This window comes from Dunckerocampus dactyliophorus, chromosome 17 (assembly GCF_027744805.1).
Source record: "Dunckerocampus dactyliophorus isolate RoL2022-P2 chromosome 17, RoL_Ddac_1.1, whole genome shotgun sequence".
NCBI classification, from domain to species: Eukaryota; Metazoa; Chordata; class Actinopteri; order Syngnathiformes; family Syngnathidae; genus Dunckerocampus; species Dunckerocampus dactyliophorus.
The window spans coordinates 12946729-12964128 of NC_072835.1; the positions used below are offsets into that span (position 1 = coordinate 12946729).

Here is a 17400-nt window from a genome sequence, read left to right on the forward strand (position 1 = left end):
AAGCTGATTCACTGCATAGAAAGAACACCTCCTCATGCAAGTTGAGAATTGCTTCTGACTATTTTCTGTAATTATGAGGATTATAACACAAAAGGCAGGTTTTCCTTGCAAATAAAAAAATGTTTAGATTTTTACAAATCAGCAAAAATGCAGGGATCCACTGTAAGATTATTTAGTTTAACAAAAGGTGATGAAAGGGTAACCTTTGCTTATTGAATACAGGTGACTGAAACAGTATTGTAATGTAGAAAACAACTGTACTGTAAACTGCATTGCCACATTTTTCATCTAGCTCAACAAACATCTAGTGGTCATCTAGTTGTTTGGGTTGGAAGATATAGGATTGTTGGAGCAGATACATGTAGTGTGCATCTTTTAATGGCCGCTGTTAGTGTTGATTCACTGATGCCGTGTTCGGTTTAATGTTTGTAAGTGGCTTGATTTACTTTGGATTCATGCTGACAGAAAGGTATTATTGTCTGGTATTCGCAGTTGTGTAGAAATACACCACATCATACTGTGAGCTGTTTCTGATCATTTCTATCGTTACTATAATAGCTATGGTCATATGGTTGTGTTTTCCAGTAGCAGAAAGTGGCCGAATATTGTGTTTGTAATACATCAAAGCAACTGAATTATAATCAAAGAATTAATTAAACCAAGGCTGCTGCATAAGTCTTAATAATCCTTGCTGCTTATTATAGAGTTGGATTTGGATAATCGCTGTTCCTGAGCAGTCGTGATGTCTTTGCAAGCCTCACTGTTAAAGATCCCAATTTGAAGCACAAGTGGAGATTTGTTGGAATGCTTTCTTGCCCTCCATTTTCAACTGTTTATAATATTTTTCTATGTCTGCATATTTTCTCTGTGCACATTACTCATCAGAATAAAAAAAGGAACTATGAAAACCTCGACCAACTGTCCTATGACAACAAGCGAGGACCTAAGGTATATTTGCATGGTCAATGCACGCCGCCCACCAACTTTCCAAACGTAGCAACTAGAAACCAGCCCGAACCGGTCACCAGCCGACCCAGAAATGCCCCATCCCTCCTTCTTGGTAGCACGTGTTTTTTTAATTTTTTAATTTGAGAAATTCCCCTGTGGTTTACATGAAGAATGGTTTTGCTATGAAAACTCTTTAATTTTCAGCAAGAAAAAAAAAAGAAAGAAAAGATCAGTGAGCAGCGCCCTGGCTTTTTATCATTTTCATTTTCTCTTTCAAAAAAAAGGAATGCATGTCCTCTGAACTGTCACTCACACACAAACAGAGTTTGCAAGCCTTTTTCTTTGGAGAACCGGTAGTTTGGGACCGACCAGTCTCCCAGATGCTACTTCCTCCTGTTCTGTAGCACCTTCCTACTTTACAGCAGCTGTTTTTTTTTTTTTTTTTTTTTTTGTCGTTGAGGCAAAACGCCCCTCTCACCTCCTTCACCTGTTTTTAGTTACTGGTTGCATTGACTTTTTTCTTCCCCCACCTAACACATGCACGTCCTTTTTATGGAGCCTTGATAACCCTCAGTTTGCATGCAAAAAAAAAAATGCAAAAGTTTTTTTCCCTTCAGCTTTTCTTTTTATAAATTCAGCCGGTATATCCCTCTGGATCGCTTTTTTTTTTTTTTTTTTTTTTTTTTACCTTTGTCTGCCGTTTTCAAACTATAATCGTCCAAGCTCAAACCAAGCAGGTAAAGAGGCATCATGGTGTCTGAGGGAGGGGGAAGTAGCTGGCTTGACCTTTCTTGTGCCCCGATCACAGGCAGAGAAAGTCCTCCAGTTCAGCCAGGATACCAACTTAACGGCCCTGCTGCTGGAGGCCAAAGAACTGGAGGCTCGAGTCATCATCCTTTCCGCCAGGTGAGACTTGACCCGGGATATAACATTTATTTCACTCCACTTCTCCTACAGCAAGCACTGATGAAGGTTTCATGGTATTATATGGTATTATGAATGAGCAAGATAGCACTGTATAAAAAAAAACATGCATGTGAATATAAATGATATTTGATATTATCTGTTGGGTTAAGCTGAGGCTTTGCGTTCAATTAATCCACTTGCATAATCTAATGAGATCTACAGTAACGCAAGAGCTGCAAAAATGTTGCGTTTACAAAGGCAACTACTGTATAGAAATACTGAAACAGACTTTCGAGGGAAAGGCTTCTTGAGACGTCATCTGTACTTCTGTGAAGAAAGTGTCGAACGTTTCGCTCCTCATCCGTAGAGCTTTGTCAGCGAACTCAAGAAGCCTTTCCCTCGATGGACAACTCCTGTACGACTGAGAGCCTACACAGACGCACTGAAACAGACTGTTCAAAAGTGTAAGACCAGAGCAAAAAAAAAAAAGAAGCCCCACGCCCTCCAAAGTAGAAATAAAATTCTCAAAAAAGGACTCAGTAATTAATAAGTAGCTGCGCCATTCTTGTTATTTACCTGAAACATTTGTTTCAGCCTGCTTGGTGCTAATGTTTCCAGGAGGTGAGTAAGAATGTTGCTCCACATGGTGAAGACGGCTTCACGGAGGGCACCCGCAGTCTGGAACTGATGTCCATTTTTGTAAACTTCCCTCCCATCCATCCCCAAATGTTCTCAATTGGATTTAAATCAAGGGAACACGCCTTATGATTCAAAAGAGTGACATTATTTCTCTGGAAGAAGTCCTTTGTCGGGGGGGGGGGGCATTGTGAACTGCAGCGTGGTCTTGTTGAAAAACCTCGTCATTACCACACTTCAATCATCAAGGATGCTCACTGCAACATCTCCACATAGAAGTTCAGTCCCGTACTTGCAAGTGCGTGCTGTCAAATTGCAAAAATGTGGGCAAAATTTGGGGATCCGTATGTGGTGAGTACCGCTTCAGTATGGATTTGGGAGCACGCAGACACGACGTAGCTCCTTGAGGGCAGGAGGAACTTTTGCTGCGTCGGGCTACGGATGACATGATGCATGTTCCCTCTGCAGCGAACTGACTTTGTTGGCATGTGGTGGGTGCGTCGTCCGTCTGGGGACTTTCCCAGTTCAGCTGTCCAATGAGCGCGCAGAGCTTGAATGGGCCGTGCTCCGTGCTTGCAACGTGCGTTGTACGCACTGATCTCCGCAGTGGGGTCAAGCTGACGGATGAGTGCTGGCATTTGGTCTCCGGGATGCCGACGACACAGAAGAGGGAAGCATCTGCGGCCCTCTGAGCCGCAGATGCGTCTGGAGGGGATGAGAGGAGGAGCGAAGAAGAGTCAGATGATGCTCTTGCAGCATCTTGAGGCAGCAGCAGCAGGGACTTCTGGAGAACCTCAGAAGGTCGGGAAAAACTCACATTCATCGCACTTACAACATGCGAGTGAGTAAGGACATCGTATATCGTATGTGAGCAGCACGTGCAAGTACGGCCTCCGTACAATAATGTGGCAATCACACTGAGCAAGCTGCACGTATTGATGGGCAGCCAACCGGATCCTGGGGCCGGTGAACTGTTTTCGGGTCTACCACTTGACTTTTTTTGTTTCAAAATGCTCAGGATCTTTTGAGAAGTTTAAAATGACTTAGTTTACAATTCAATTTAAAATGATTGCGTCCAACATCAGCAGCAAGAGCGTGCCGTGAGAGTCCTTGCTTATGCAGCTCAACAATCTGACCACGTTCAAAAAGAGAACGCTTTTTCGCCTTTGCCATGAAGAGATCATGACAGTGTGAATACCTGACAGAAAATTACATTAAATCCACATTTTTGCCAAGATTTGGGCTTTTAAAGGCCGTGGTCTTAAACTTTTGATCAGCTGACTTGAATGCTCGTTTGCAATAAATTGCTTACTCAAAAAATATTCTGTCACACTCCCATTTCATCTTTTTGCATTTTGAAGCTCTACTTAGGACCTCCTTAAGATCGAACAGTGCAAAATGTACATTTTTGCAACTGGTCTTAAATTTTTGATCAGGAACGTATCTCATAGATACATGTTTTAATAAGTTTACAATGTAGCATCCTTTTTTTTCTCTACAAATTGCACTTTACTGGATCCTCCTTTTTCACTTTACTTTTTGATTGTTGATGTCCTTGTCATGTTGTGCCAGCGAGGAAGATGCCGCCGCCGTGTACAAGGCTGCCCGTTTCCTCAACATGACAGGCTCCGGCTACGTGTGGCTGGTGGGCGAGCGGGAGATGTCGGGTAAAGCGCTGAGCGAGGCGCCAGACGGTACGTCCATCATCCAGCAGAGACCTGTGGCAAATACCCAAGTTAACCCTGGCCTCACTCAGTGGGCAATCGTAACAAACATAGTGATTAGTGAGATTAACACCCAATGCGTTACATGATTCACCGTGGAACCAATGTGTGTCGTGTGATGGATTAGCGTTTAAACGTTTAAGCACGTTGTGTTTAAAGGTTTAAATGTGTTGTGTTCCTTATTTTCTTCAGTTGAATTGTCTCTCCTGGCTATTCATTGTGCTATTCTGCCATATTAATGTCCTGGTTTCTAATGATCTATAAAGGAAGAGTTTTGCAACTGGTAGAATGGTAAGCTACAACAGCCTTTCTTGTTATCATTTATTCAGTTTCTCTCACATTTTATCTCCTTGTGTTCACAAACACTGTCTCACCCCTACCTCTCAGGCACACTTACACGACAAAAAAAATTCAGTTTCATTTTTTTTGTTCTGTCCGTGTCTCTTCCACCTCCACTGCGACTTCTCTCAGAAGTCGGCTGGACCTGGTTGCAATCAGAAAACTTAGCTGAAGTTGGATTTACTGCTCTGATTAAGTTTTAGTCTGTAACAATAACACAAGGAATAGTTTGCCTGACTCCCCCAGTTATGAATAAGAGGAAAAGGAATAAATACAATCCAACTTCAAGGGACTCTTTACACATGCTGTGAAAAGGTCATCAGTAGCCAAAAAACAACAACAAAAAAATCCAAAGATATTTATTTCCTGTTGCCCTGCCCGGTGAGTTATACTTCCAGGCGGGGCAGTTGTTGCTGCTGATGTGCCACCTTTATTCAGGATGTCTAAACTGGAGACCCTATAAGTTTTTGCCCACTTGGAGCATTGCAAAAGGATCCTAAGAGGTAGCACTTTGCTCAGATGAGTAATTGTGTGTTTGTCGTGGGACTGGTCGTAGGTCTCATCGGACTGCAGCTCATCAACGGGAAGAACGAGTCGGCTCACATCAATGATGCCGTGGCAGTGGTGGCACAGTCCATCCAGGAACTCTTTGAGAAGGAAAATATCACTGAGCCTCCGAGAGGATGTGTGGGCAACACCAACATCTGGAAAACAGGGCCTCTCTTCAAACGGTACTCATATATGGCATATTGTCTTTCGTCTACCAGCACTAATAACACTGCTACTGCTACAACTACAACTAATACTACTACTAAAAACGACAAAATACAATTTTATACATATAGTATATGTATGTATGAATGTATGTACTGTAATCTATATTTGTTCCAGTAACTGAGACCGAAACAGATGCTAACCGAATTTTAACCAATTTTTCCCAGAAGAAATAATCTAGTTAATCTGTTGCAGAAAACCAGAAATGTGAGCACAAAACATGTTTTTACAGTTTGCAATTATAGAAACCAATACAAAATGCATATAAATACGTATCGATGATGAATGAAAGGGATAAATGAACATACAAGGTTACTTTTACTTTCATTGAAGACGTGATTCTTTACGTGACTATGTTCCCACAGCGAGGTCTACACCAGGGGTCGGCAACCTGCGGCTCCGGAGCCGCATGCGATTCTCAGCCTTCTTGTCTTGGCTCCCTTCACAGTTCTGGAATATTTTTTATTTAACACCCTAGTGAGGAAAATGTGCATTTTTGAAAAGCGTTAAAAATATGACTGGTCATTGGATGAGCGCTAGGAAGGGAGGGGAAGCCTGTATTTGCCTGCCTGCGTTCGTTGAGACATTTTCAAACGTGTATCATTTATGTATGAATGTTTATATCAAGTCCCTAAAACTTAACGTTAGTGGTAGAAATGATAATACTCTACTGAAGATAAGAAACATTTTCATGAAATTAATAAAAATAAGAGCAATGTGTACAATTTTAGTGTAAAACATAATATTTGAACTTACAAATAATACAAAATAGATATACTCTGTGGTATAGTTGTGTTTTTTAGCTGACCTTCAACTGACCCAATTTCACAGCAGCATAATGATGTGATATCCACTCAGCAGAATAAGACAGAGTGTTGCGCTCCTCTGAGAATACATACAGCACATTACATCATCCTCGTCTCATTACGCACATATGCTGTAATTATTCTCATTTGCTTGCCAGGGTGCTCATGTCATCTAAATACCCAGAGGGCCTCACAGGACGCGTGGAGTTCAATGACGATGGCGACCGGAAGTACGCCCACTACAGTATTCTCAACTACCAGAAGAGTCGACTCATTCAAGTCGGCGTTTATAATGGGACGCAGGTAAGCTCACATTTGTCTCTGTACTTGGGTCTCTACAGGTATGTGACACATGTCTGCCGCATAGAATACAAATACAAATATGTGATAGAGGAAAATGAGAAAATAAATCACATGCTCGACATGTGCATGAGCCGAATTTGACGATAAAAAGATGACGCTGAACTGCACACATTCATGTTGACACGCATAAAATAACAGCGCAGCGAAACAATGAAGGACACATACAAGAATGTATTCTTGAAGACTGACTTGGTGTAAGGACACAGATACACGTGTTCAAAGTGCTATTTTCATCTGCTACATTCAATGTCTGACGCGGAACTTAAGTGTTCACTCCTGTTTGATCACCTTGGTTACAATGATGCTGTGCAACAAACCATGTCCAGTCACACAATTGAACCAAATCATTTCAACGGCACGCAGTTATTCGCATTAATCTGCCAACCGTTGCACAAAGACAATGAGTGTGCATGTAGTTATATTGAATGTTTGGCTTCCCAAGCGAGACCCGGAAGTGACACGGAGTGCCTCTAGGTCACGTGATTGCAACCCACCTTTGGATCATTTGCCCTGTGGGGTAAATGTTCACATCTACAATTGCGTAAAAAGTTCATTCAACTTAGTATAGGGACCTTAGACCAATGCAAAGTGACTCAGAGGGTCAGCTTCATGTATTTTGTGTATTGCATTTGTGTATTTTGCCATCCTCATTTTTCCAATAACGCTTTATCCTGTTTGGGAGTTTGCCCTAGCTAACTTTGGCGAAAAACGGCGTACACCCTGGACTGGTCACCAGCCAAACACATAGAGACAAAGAACTATTCATCGTGAAATAGTAGTTTCACAAACAAACCTGGAGAAAATACGTTCATGACGCGAAGTACAGCCATGAAACAATTGACTATTTTTTCTACATAAGTAGCCGCTACAAGTGAACGGATAACTTTTGTTGCAGATATAGGCATGTTACCGCTGAGTTAGTTTATCCGTAATCAAAATAATAGAGATGAATGTTGCATTATCCCTGTGTGGCTGCCGACATCTGTTCTCCACTTTTTTATGAGCACCAGACCGAATCAAGAGCGGGCTTAATGTCAGCTGACTGATGTCATATGACATCTACGAAGTGATGGTTATGATGTAGGTGACACACCACCAACACTACCTTCGCGATCGCTGTAATGGGCACCCCTGATATAGCATGTATGTCCATTCATACACTGTATTACTTAACATGGTTTTCACATAAAAAAACTCACATACAAGGTGTGGCGGCTTTTATCGAGCCATGGCGCCCCGCCACAATCCATTACATGTAGTGGAATCCCTGTAAGTTCGTGATACTTAGTGGGTAGGACACAGACTCACATCTCAATTGTAAATAACAGAACAGCTGTAGTTATATAAAATGACCCAACTTATGAAATTTTTAATGTGTGTATGTACTGCGTTGCCTTCCTGCAGGTGGTAATGAACAATCAGCGAAAGATTATCTGGCCCGGCGGGGAGACCGAAAAACCACAAGGCTTCCAGATGTCTACTCGATTAAAGGTAAGGTGGCATCACATTGACGCAGTAATCTGATCAAGTGTGGAAACTAACTTTTGCTCCTGTGAGACAGTGTGTAAATATGTGCTCCTCAAAGGGGAATGAATCCACTCCAAGTCCATAAGAGCTGCAGTGACATATTTAACATGTCGTTTCAAATAAGCTTCTCATTCTTACTTCATCTGTGTCTGTATCTTCTTTTTTTCTGCTTCTTGGGCGTTTCCATTCTCCATGGCTGTCCCTCATGATGGGAACATCTGAATCCATGTGATCAACAGCTTTCTCCTATTTGTTGTAGATAGTGACCATACACCAGGAGCCATTTGTGTATGTGAAACCCACTATGCCGGATGGAACATGCAAAGAGGAAATGACATTAAATGGAGTCTTAATTAAAAAGGTTATCTGCACTGGGCCTAATGAGACCATCCCAGGTAACACATCAGGGACGTTTATGATATCAATGTGCTTTTAATGCACAAACATCTACTGGAGATGCATACATATATATGCAGTAGGTATCTATATATGTATGCATGTAGCTGAGTGTGCCATTCAGAGTGTGTGAAGGGTGTGTGCCATGTGCGTAAGAGTAGTGCGTGTGTGCGTGTGCGTGTGTGAGACGCATTTGTCTAGTGTACATGCGCCGCTTAAGGACATCAAATTAAAAAGCCGGCCAATTTCGTCCACACTGATTGTAACTTGCAACCATTTGTTGTTTGGTTACAGGACGGCCAATTGTCCCACAGTGTTGTTATGGATTCTGCATTGATCTCCTGATCAAGCTGGCTATGACCATGAACTTTACCTATGAGGTTCATCTGGTGGCTGATGGGAAATTTGGAACCCAGGAGCGGGTTAGTGTTACTTTACTTCACTAAAGACTGAAGTTAAAATCTGTTTCCCCTTTAATTTAAAAGTAGATGTATGAGGTATTCGTGGTTAAAGCATTATAATATGCCAGGATTGTAGTGTATCTAAAATATTTGGTTATAGTGGGAGTCAATAGGACCAAATCTGTCCAGAGCGAAAGGGTGTAGGCATACATGATCCGTAAAAAGTTAGGGCGCACTTTCTCAATCAACAGCATGAAGAAGTTTACCATGAATACCATGAATACATTTACCACACAAATACATTTAGCGTTGGCGCTACCTTTTTATTGTTATTTTTTTTTTAGATTTGGCACTACCGGCGCTCACTCATGAACACATTTTAATGGGACTGTCTGAGTAGCTTGTTATTATAGCTCCGTACAGCAGATGGCATTGTAAAAAAAATGCTTCACAGCACAATCTCATGCACCTGGTCTGCCAGAGAATAACAGAAACTGGCTTAGCGACTCAAAAAAGCAACTAGCGACTTTTTCTGGTCTTATTGGACAGTTTTGCATGTATTGCTTTTTGGGTGCTGCAGTTTTAAAAAGATGTCTGTCCACATAAAAACACATTCATGAGCATTTTGGCCAATCAGAAGTCTGAAAGGCCCCCCCATCTGACTCGGTTATTCATTTATTCATTCATTACTCATCTGATCTTCAATACAGTGAGATATTAGATGTGCGATGACACGTACATTAGCTTTAAAATCAGAAAGCACTTATGGTACATGGAGCCCAGGAAACATCATGAATGTATTTTTAATTGCCCGTGCATGTTGCTGTCAAATTCCAAAATGGGTAAAATATGAGAGTTTAAAGGGGTGTAAGTACCCTAAACATTCTTCTTTTAGCCTGAAATTTGAAGACTTTAACTAAAAATACACAAAGAGCAAAATAGTGTAAAATGCTATATTTACGTGTAATTGCATTTTTGTACACAGTTTGTACACAGTTTGATGTTAAATTTGAATTTGAATCTAGTGAGATGGATTTTAGCTCTATAGTGTGGGTCAACTCAAGGAGTACGGTGCTTTTAGCTACTCTTGAAATTGTGAAAGTGTACAGGTCATGTTGGTGTGTATTTTTTATGGGACAGTGGTGACAGAGTTCAACACCTCAACACCCATCACGCAGACCGTCTGTGTTCACACCTCATTTGCCCCGCAGCGACAGACACCTCTTTGTTTTTGAAGGGGAAATCTGGAAACGGCAAAATAGTAAAAGAGCATAGGAGTGCTCATAAGTGGTGCACTAAGGGAAAATAAGTCGTCCACAGGTCAGGGGTGCCTTTGCAAGATGGAAGACCTGCAGAGCACAAACACCTGCAATGTGATAAAATGATCTACAAAGTCAAATATGCTTGGGAGTGGTGGTGGGGAGGAGTTCATAACATTCTTAAGGTACCTGAGCTGCGATATCAGTTACTGACATCACAAATGTTCATCTGCACGAATGGCCAAACAACCACAGGCACACTTCCAACATCTTGTAACATATTGTTATAGAGGGAACAACTCCATATTTTCTTCCATCTCCATACTGGACTATAAGTGTGAACGCTTGCAATGATTTTCATAATTATTGCCTTTTAGGTGAACAACAGTAATAAGAAAGAGTGGAATGGCATGATGGGAGAGCTCCTGGGGGGCCTGGCTGATATGATTGTCGCCCCGCTGACAATAAACAACGAACGAGCACAGTACATTGAATTCTCCAAACCCTTCAAATATCAAGGTCTAACCATCCTTGTTAAAAAGGTACGTTGTTGAGTTCATGACCTTGGTTGTCTTGCGTTAAGCGACCTCTATTGAGTAGCATGTACTGTAGCATACTGTTTTATAATGCTCTTTTACAGGAGAAAGCCTCTGCAAAGTAACAGCATTTTTAAAGTTCTTATATATAATATGAGTTCAGATTTCATAAAGTGAATTTTACAAAAAAAAAAGGGAATTTTCACGTGTATGGCTGCTAGACGACTTTTAGTGATATTTGTTAATTGTAGTACTTCATGTAAGAGTGCAAAATTGCACTTTTGCAGCATGTGGACAGCAAAATAATCAAATATTGTCAGTAAAAAGGCTTGTCAGAGATAACCTGTACAATAAATTGTTTGTTCATGGATCATTCTAATCGGTATTACGCATTAACTGATTGCCTGGTGTGTGTTTTCAGGAAATTCCTCGCAGTACGCTGGACTCGTTCATGCAGCCGTTCCAAAGCACACTTTGGCTGCTGGTGGGTCTTTCGGTGCATGTGGTGGCGGTGATGCTTTACCTACTAGACCGGTTCAGGTACACGGGGAGTGTGTGTGTGTGTTTGTGTGTCTGTGCACTCTTAACCACTGCAGATCTGCCCCTCAGTTTAGACAAGAAGCCAGTCAGAGGTGACAAATGACTCGAACCATCCCACCGCTCTGTCCCTGTGCTGCCTTCTTGTGTGTGTTTTCCTTGCTGACTTCCCTTTGCTCATATTCAGTCTCCTCTCATGTCCCTGGGTTCTCAAGGTTTTCTCTTGTGCACGTTCTCTGCAAGGTCTCATTGTATCTCCTGCAACCCTCCCAATGTCTTCCCTTTAGCCCGTTTGGAAGATTTAAAGTAAACAGTGAAGAAGAAGAAGAAGATGCCCTCACCTTGTCATCTGCCATGTGGTTCTCCTGGGGAGTATTGCTGAACTCTGGAATTGGAGAAGGTCAGATGCACTAAATGGAACAGTAGGAAAATGACATTTTGTTCCATATAGCTGCTGGTATTGTCTTTGGTAACTGGCTACTTTGTCTTGGAGAGCCTTCTTTTATTTTATCAACAAAACATGCACTTTCTTAACTACTAGATTTTTTTTGCCCAATTTGACCATGGTCCAGTCTTTCTTTGAGGATGACACTGGATTTTTTTTTTTTTCTTAAAGGCTTTAAGATTTGTATCGTAACGGTTTTATTCCCTTTGTCTTTGCTTGTTTCAATCCTGCTTCCTTGTTAGACCTTCATCGGATTTTGGCTGACTTATATTTTTGTTTTTACGTTTTTCTTCTGTTCTTCCTTGTTTATGTAAATAAAAAAAATAAAATAACACTGACTTTACGGAAAATTTCAAAAAGTCAGGCGGTTCAGTGCAATACCATTTTGTTAGCTAAAAACACCAAAAAAACAGTAAATGTTGGATCAACTAAATTAAAGAAAAAACTATACATATATAAATAAAATTCACATAATACAAAATACTTACAAATATTACGTTATAATATAAAACCAGTGTGTATTTTTTTTAATTTTTTTTTATTTTACAATGTGGATGCTGCATGTTGTCATTTAGTGTGATCTCTAATTATTTGAGTTGAGGAGGGACATCATGAGATCATGTGAAGGGAATTCTAACATGGGAAATTTGAATTGGAAAATGAACTGATCCCAGTTAAACTTTAAACTTGCAGGTGCGCCTCGCAGCTTCTCAGCGAGAATCCTGGGTATGGTGTGGGCTGGTTTTGCTATGATCATTGTGGCTTCCTATACTGCCAACCTGGCTGCCTTCCTGGTGCTGGACCGGCCTGAGGAGCGCATCACCGGCATCAATGACCCAAGGGTGAATAATATGATCCTTTATAAGCACACCAGTTAATGATATGACATAGTGAAATGCTGCTGATATTAAATTAACATGTTAAAGGGGGCAGCTTTAATGTGTATCTGTTAGGACTTGGCTTTTGAACGGGAGGTTTGAAATATTCAAACCACACGGTGGACTAAAAAATACAGCGACTGGTTGTTGTATATGCTCGTTTAGTCAAGGTGCAAGGCAAATTATGCCCAAATCAGATTTTAACAAGGATATTTTAAAGGTTTATCACACTATAAAAATATAGAGATAATCATAAATGTTAGCGTTTTCCCTACAATTGAACAGGAATATCCTTAGAAGACCTCCCCTGGCAAAGCTTTTTACCAAAGTTCCCCTGCAAAAACGTACCAATATCTCTGCTTTTACAATGCTTTTGACCCACTCTGGGCTGGTAAATATTACCTCGAATGCATAATAATGAAATGTAAATGAAACCTACAGTGGATCCCCGCAATTGCAGTTCAGCATTCATGGCCCTGCAAATTCTCACATTTTTGGTAAAAAAAAAAAAGGGGGTTTTTTTTCGATGAAAATAGGAATTTTTTTCTGCAGAAAACACCTTTCATTCACCCTAAGTCGGCAATCATTTATAAATATGTGATAACACAGGTAAATGTAAAAGGAATTTTTACATGTCTATGTCTTCATGCTTCACTGATAATGTTTTTTTGTCAGGCGCTTTTGCACTTCGTTCAGCGGTCCTTCAACACACCACAGTTGTGTCCTGAGATGCAAAAGTGAAACATACATTATATGACTTCTACATCGTGAATCTGTTCATCGATCATCTTATGTTTTCCTTCATTAGTGGTATACGTTTTGTAATTAAAAATGAATTTAATAAGTGTGTAAGACATATTGAAGAGAGAAGCGGAGGCTTCTGGGGCTGAATCTAATCTAAAAATGTCACTTTTAGTGCAAATGTTGATCCGAAATCGGATTGTCAAGCTAGCAGGAATGGTTTGGAAGGCGGAGGAGCGAGCTGTGTGTCAAAAATACGCATTTTTATGGGCGTCTCAATTACCGGCGGATTTTTGCCATTTGCGAAAAGCGGGTTTCTACTGTATGTCTGAAATGATTGTATAATGCCACAATTAAGCAGTGGTTCTTCTAGCAGTCTTATGATCTTTATGATGTCTTTGCACAGCTGAGAAACCCATCGGACAAGTTCATTTACGCCACGGTGAAGCAGAGCTCCGTGGATATCTACTTCCGGCGGCAGGTGGAGCTTAGCACCATGTACCGCCACATGGAGAAGCACAACTATGAGAGTGCCGCCGAGGCCATCCAGGCAGTGCGTGACAAGTGAGTCTCGGCCAGGCCGCGCTGACCACATCAAGTCGGCCGACCGCTCAGCCTGTCAAGCACAAAGTCAGTGCCGCCCCGGTCAGGTCAGGTGGAGATGGGAATGGGCAGGAGGGGGAGGAACACATGGACCTGTGGATCAGTTGGAAGCTACAAGACTTGCTGCAGCCCTCCATCTGATCCAGGCCCATGGTTGAGATCAGACCAGGGAAAGGGGGGGGGGAGATGTGGACGTGACAGCCACGCTGGTACCAGTGTGAGGTGGAGCTAACATTGAGTGGAGGAGCACCCTTTTTCAGGTTGCACCCTGGAGAACATCTATGAGATGGGGGGAGTCCGATGGGGGAGTCGCCCTCACCCATCTGTCATTGGATTACATTTGGGCCATAGGCAGCGGTACTGATTGCTGGTAAACGCTGAATGACACACAAGATCTGGTGTGCGAGAGAGAGGGTCGCCGACAATAAATGTGTATGTAGATCATTGTACTGTTGCACCGTAACCCCCTCCTTCCACTCCTCCCTCCCCTCCCCCACAGCAAGCTGCATGCTTTCATCTGGGACTCTGCGGTGCTGGAGTTTGAAGCCTCGCAGAAGTGTGACCTGGTGACCACGGGAGAGCTGTTTTTCCGTTCGGGCTTTGGCATAGGCATGCGCAAGGACAGCCCCTGGAAACAGAATGTGTCCCTGGCCATTCTCAGGTCTGTCCCAGCCGAAGGTGCATTACTCGTCTGACGTTTTTATTTTGTTTGTTTCTTATCAATATGATTTTATGGTCACTGTTGACCAGTTTTTAGCCATCGCCTTGTGTCACATCTCTGTCTTTAGCTCCCCTTCCTGCCCTCACTGTCTGTCTCTGTCTGTGCCCTGTCTTGTTGTCCGTCTCCTATGTGTTGCAATCAGGGTATAAGCGACTCTAGAGTCCCGACAATTGCGCAATGCATTGACTTTGTCACCTCTCTCTCCACCACCCTTGACCTCTTGCAGTTCTCATGAGAATGGCTTCATGGAAGACCTAGATAAAACCTGGGTGAGATACCAGGAGTGTGACTCACGGAGCAATGCCCCAGCCACACTCACCTTTGAAAACATGGCAGGTATGGTCCTTAAGGTGTAGAGAAAGCGCTTAAAAGTGATTGGACAAAAACTGCAGTGGTAAGGTACTGTAGCCCTTTTTTGTCCAATACCTTTACCAAAAATAGTTGTTTTTAGTGTTGGCGTGGGTGCTGTGTACCGTACAGTATCTTGTGCTGTGGCTTCGTGGTGGTCTTTTAATCATGTGTCGTACGTCGGGAGTAGTTTAAAGGAGGTGTGGCAACCACCGAGCATGACACAGCGTGCGTTCAAGCTCGTCGGAAGCGATGTGGGGTTCGGAGACCTGCCATTCAGACTTTTTGTCTTTTCTCCCGCCCGCTCATTACAGGGGTCTTCATGCTGGTGGCTGGAGGCATAGCAGCGGGGATCTTCCTCATCTTCATCGAAATAGCCTATAAGCGCCATAAAGACGCCCGCAGGAAGCAGATGCAGCTCGCCTTTGCGGCCGTTAATGTTTGGAGGAAGAACCTACAGGTAGGAACCATTTCCTTTGCCACAGGCTAAAAATGGCTGATCAAGAAAACGTCTCATGGGGGTCAATGTATGCAAAATGTGAGAAACCGTGATCTCTAAAGGCATCATAAACCTGCAGCAGAATATCCAAAAGCCAGTGAGTTTGTAACCTACGGCCGCGCCATCTATTTTGCGATAATCTCTAACATTCAGCTATGGTGCATGTCATCTTGATAAGGTCAGGTGATGCTAACGTAAAAAGAGAAATACAATTTTCAGTCAGTAAAAGTAAAGCACTGTTGGTTAGTCGTGCACTTTCATTATAGCATCATTGATTTCCTGCACTCTGGCAGCAGCATCAAACTCAGAGAGAAGCCAACAAGACAAATAGAGCACATTGCAAATCAATGTCCTGGTGCAATCACGGAGCTTTGACTATTCTATCAATATATCTGTCGTTTGTGCAGCCATGCACATATGCGTAGCGTCATCATGACATTTGTGCAAATCAACAGTTATTAAACCTACCTGTGAGTCGTTGCATTATACTTAGGAGAAATATTTTGAAGTTGAAATGTTTGTAATCAGGCTTGTGCAAAATTCCAAATTTCAAATCATTTGAAAAAAAAATGGAATTTGAACTGAATTGGCTCCTCTTCACATGTTATGTTGAATTGGAATTACAGGAAATAACGTGAATGCAAAATGTAAATCCAAACCTATGAGGTCTCCCTCTTGAGAGAGGCACCTCTTGCCTCCTCCACTCGCTGAATGGATGGTCTTGGGGTTCCACGCAGTGACATTTAATGGCCAGTCACTGTGAATCTTTCATGTGGCTATCTGTCACACATCACTTGTATATGAACCACAACTTGATGTGTGACGGAAGGTACAGTATAAAGACAATGTCAAGTGCCTGTCAGCAAACAGAGCGCGTCCGCCATCTTGCTGACAACTGTACAGTATGTCATTGTTGTGAATGTCCTGACATGGAAGTACTTTCTGTGGATGCGTACAGCAGGTGATTGCATGCTGGGTGGGGGATGTGGGCGCGGGTGGTGTGGCGCATCACTGAGAAAGGAGAGGGACACACTAAACTGCGAGTAGACCAGCATGATTTAGATCCGCGTCAGCGACGATCACGTCGATTTTATTTTTATTTTTCCCCTGCAAGGCTAAACAAAGATGCCTCAAGCGCGCTCATCTTTGCTCATTAACCATCACCAGGACCTCGGCGCTCAAGATACGCACCGTCTTCACGGCACTATCAACCACAATAATGAGGCCTCGTCCGAGGAGCACTGAGGAATGCATGAAGTTGAGCTAATCCAATCTGTCCTATGCCAGACGTAATTCATACGGTTTGGGTGCACTGATGTGACTGCTCACTGTGATCTCATTTCCACAAATTCAAAATGACAACTTGGTTATGTAGGACACGCAACCATCATGATGGAAAATCTACCATTGCAGCTTAAGTGGTCTCCTCCTCCTCCCTCAGTGCAGTGACCACTGGAACCTGGAATCCCATTGCTGGCATTATTTGGACTGCTTGTTTGTGCAATCGTATGTAAATATATGCTTCTACTGCCTTGTGTTGAACCATGCATCTGCACACATTTGACCAGAAAGATGGATGCTCAGAGAAAGTGCACTTCTGTCTAATCCAGATATGTTGATGGAGCACATCCCGTGATCGCTCCATGCTGCTAATGACTACATATTAAGTGACCTTTCATTGTGCTGAATATGCATGTAATATTAATACTGTAGCCACTCAGGAGCAGTTGGGTTAACGTGTTTTGAAAGTGAGCAAAACTAACCTTAAACTTTATTTCCTCAATGCAATGACATTATGCTGTGTTTTAGAATGTCTAGGCAGCCCTGTTATCACAAAATGCACTGCTTTTCTTCAGTAGAAAATGATTAGAACTCATGAGATGTGGGAAAATAGTTCAAATACAGTGGAACCTCTAAAGTTGAACATCTGTTCGGGAAGGTTTGCTACTGGTTAGAGTAAAAACTGGAGGTGGAGAAGAAGAATGATTGCTGGATAAGACATCATGTTACTGA

General features: G+C 42.2%; 1 protein-coding gene across 7 annotated transcripts in view; it reads left to right on the plus strand.

Moving 5' to 3' along the window:
* The window catches only part of grin1a (glutamate receptor, ionotropic, N-methyl D-aspartate 1a), a 44339-nt gene that overhangs the window by 16804 nt on the left and 10135 nt on the right, over nucleotides 1–17400 (plus strand). For 2 of the 7 annotated variants that reach the window (XM_054756834.1, XM_054756838.1), the window contains exons 4-19: nucleotides 886–948; nucleotides 1757–1854; nucleotides 4063–4184; nucleotides 5110–5284; nucleotides 6292–6436; nucleotides 7901–7987; nucleotides 8283–8427; nucleotides 8711–8841; nucleotides 10457–10621; nucleotides 11037–11155; nucleotides 11440–11552; nucleotides 12291–12439; nucleotides 13623–13780; nucleotides 14319–14480; nucleotides 14767–14876; nucleotides 15203–15348. In XM_054756834.1, the coding sequence (XP_054612809.1) occupies nucleotides 886–948; nucleotides 1757–1854; nucleotides 4063–4184; nucleotides 5110–5284; nucleotides 6292–6436; nucleotides 7901–7987; nucleotides 8283–8427; nucleotides 8711–8841; nucleotides 10457–10621; nucleotides 11037–11155; nucleotides 11440–11552; nucleotides 12291–12439; nucleotides 13623–13780; nucleotides 14319–14480; nucleotides 14767–14876; nucleotides 15203–15348 (2088 nt within the window). The remainder of the gene's footprint in view (nucleotides 1–885; nucleotides 949–1756; nucleotides 1855–4062; nucleotides 4185–5109; nucleotides 5285–6291; nucleotides 6437–7900; nucleotides 7988–8282; nucleotides 8428–8710; nucleotides 8842–10456; nucleotides 10622–11036; nucleotides 11156–11439; nucleotides 11553–12290; nucleotides 12440–13622; nucleotides 13781–14318; nucleotides 14481–14766; nucleotides 14877–15202; nucleotides 15349–17400) is intronic. The other 5 variants (XM_054756835.1, XM_054756839.1, XM_054756837.1 and 2 more) reach the window with 3 other exon arrangements.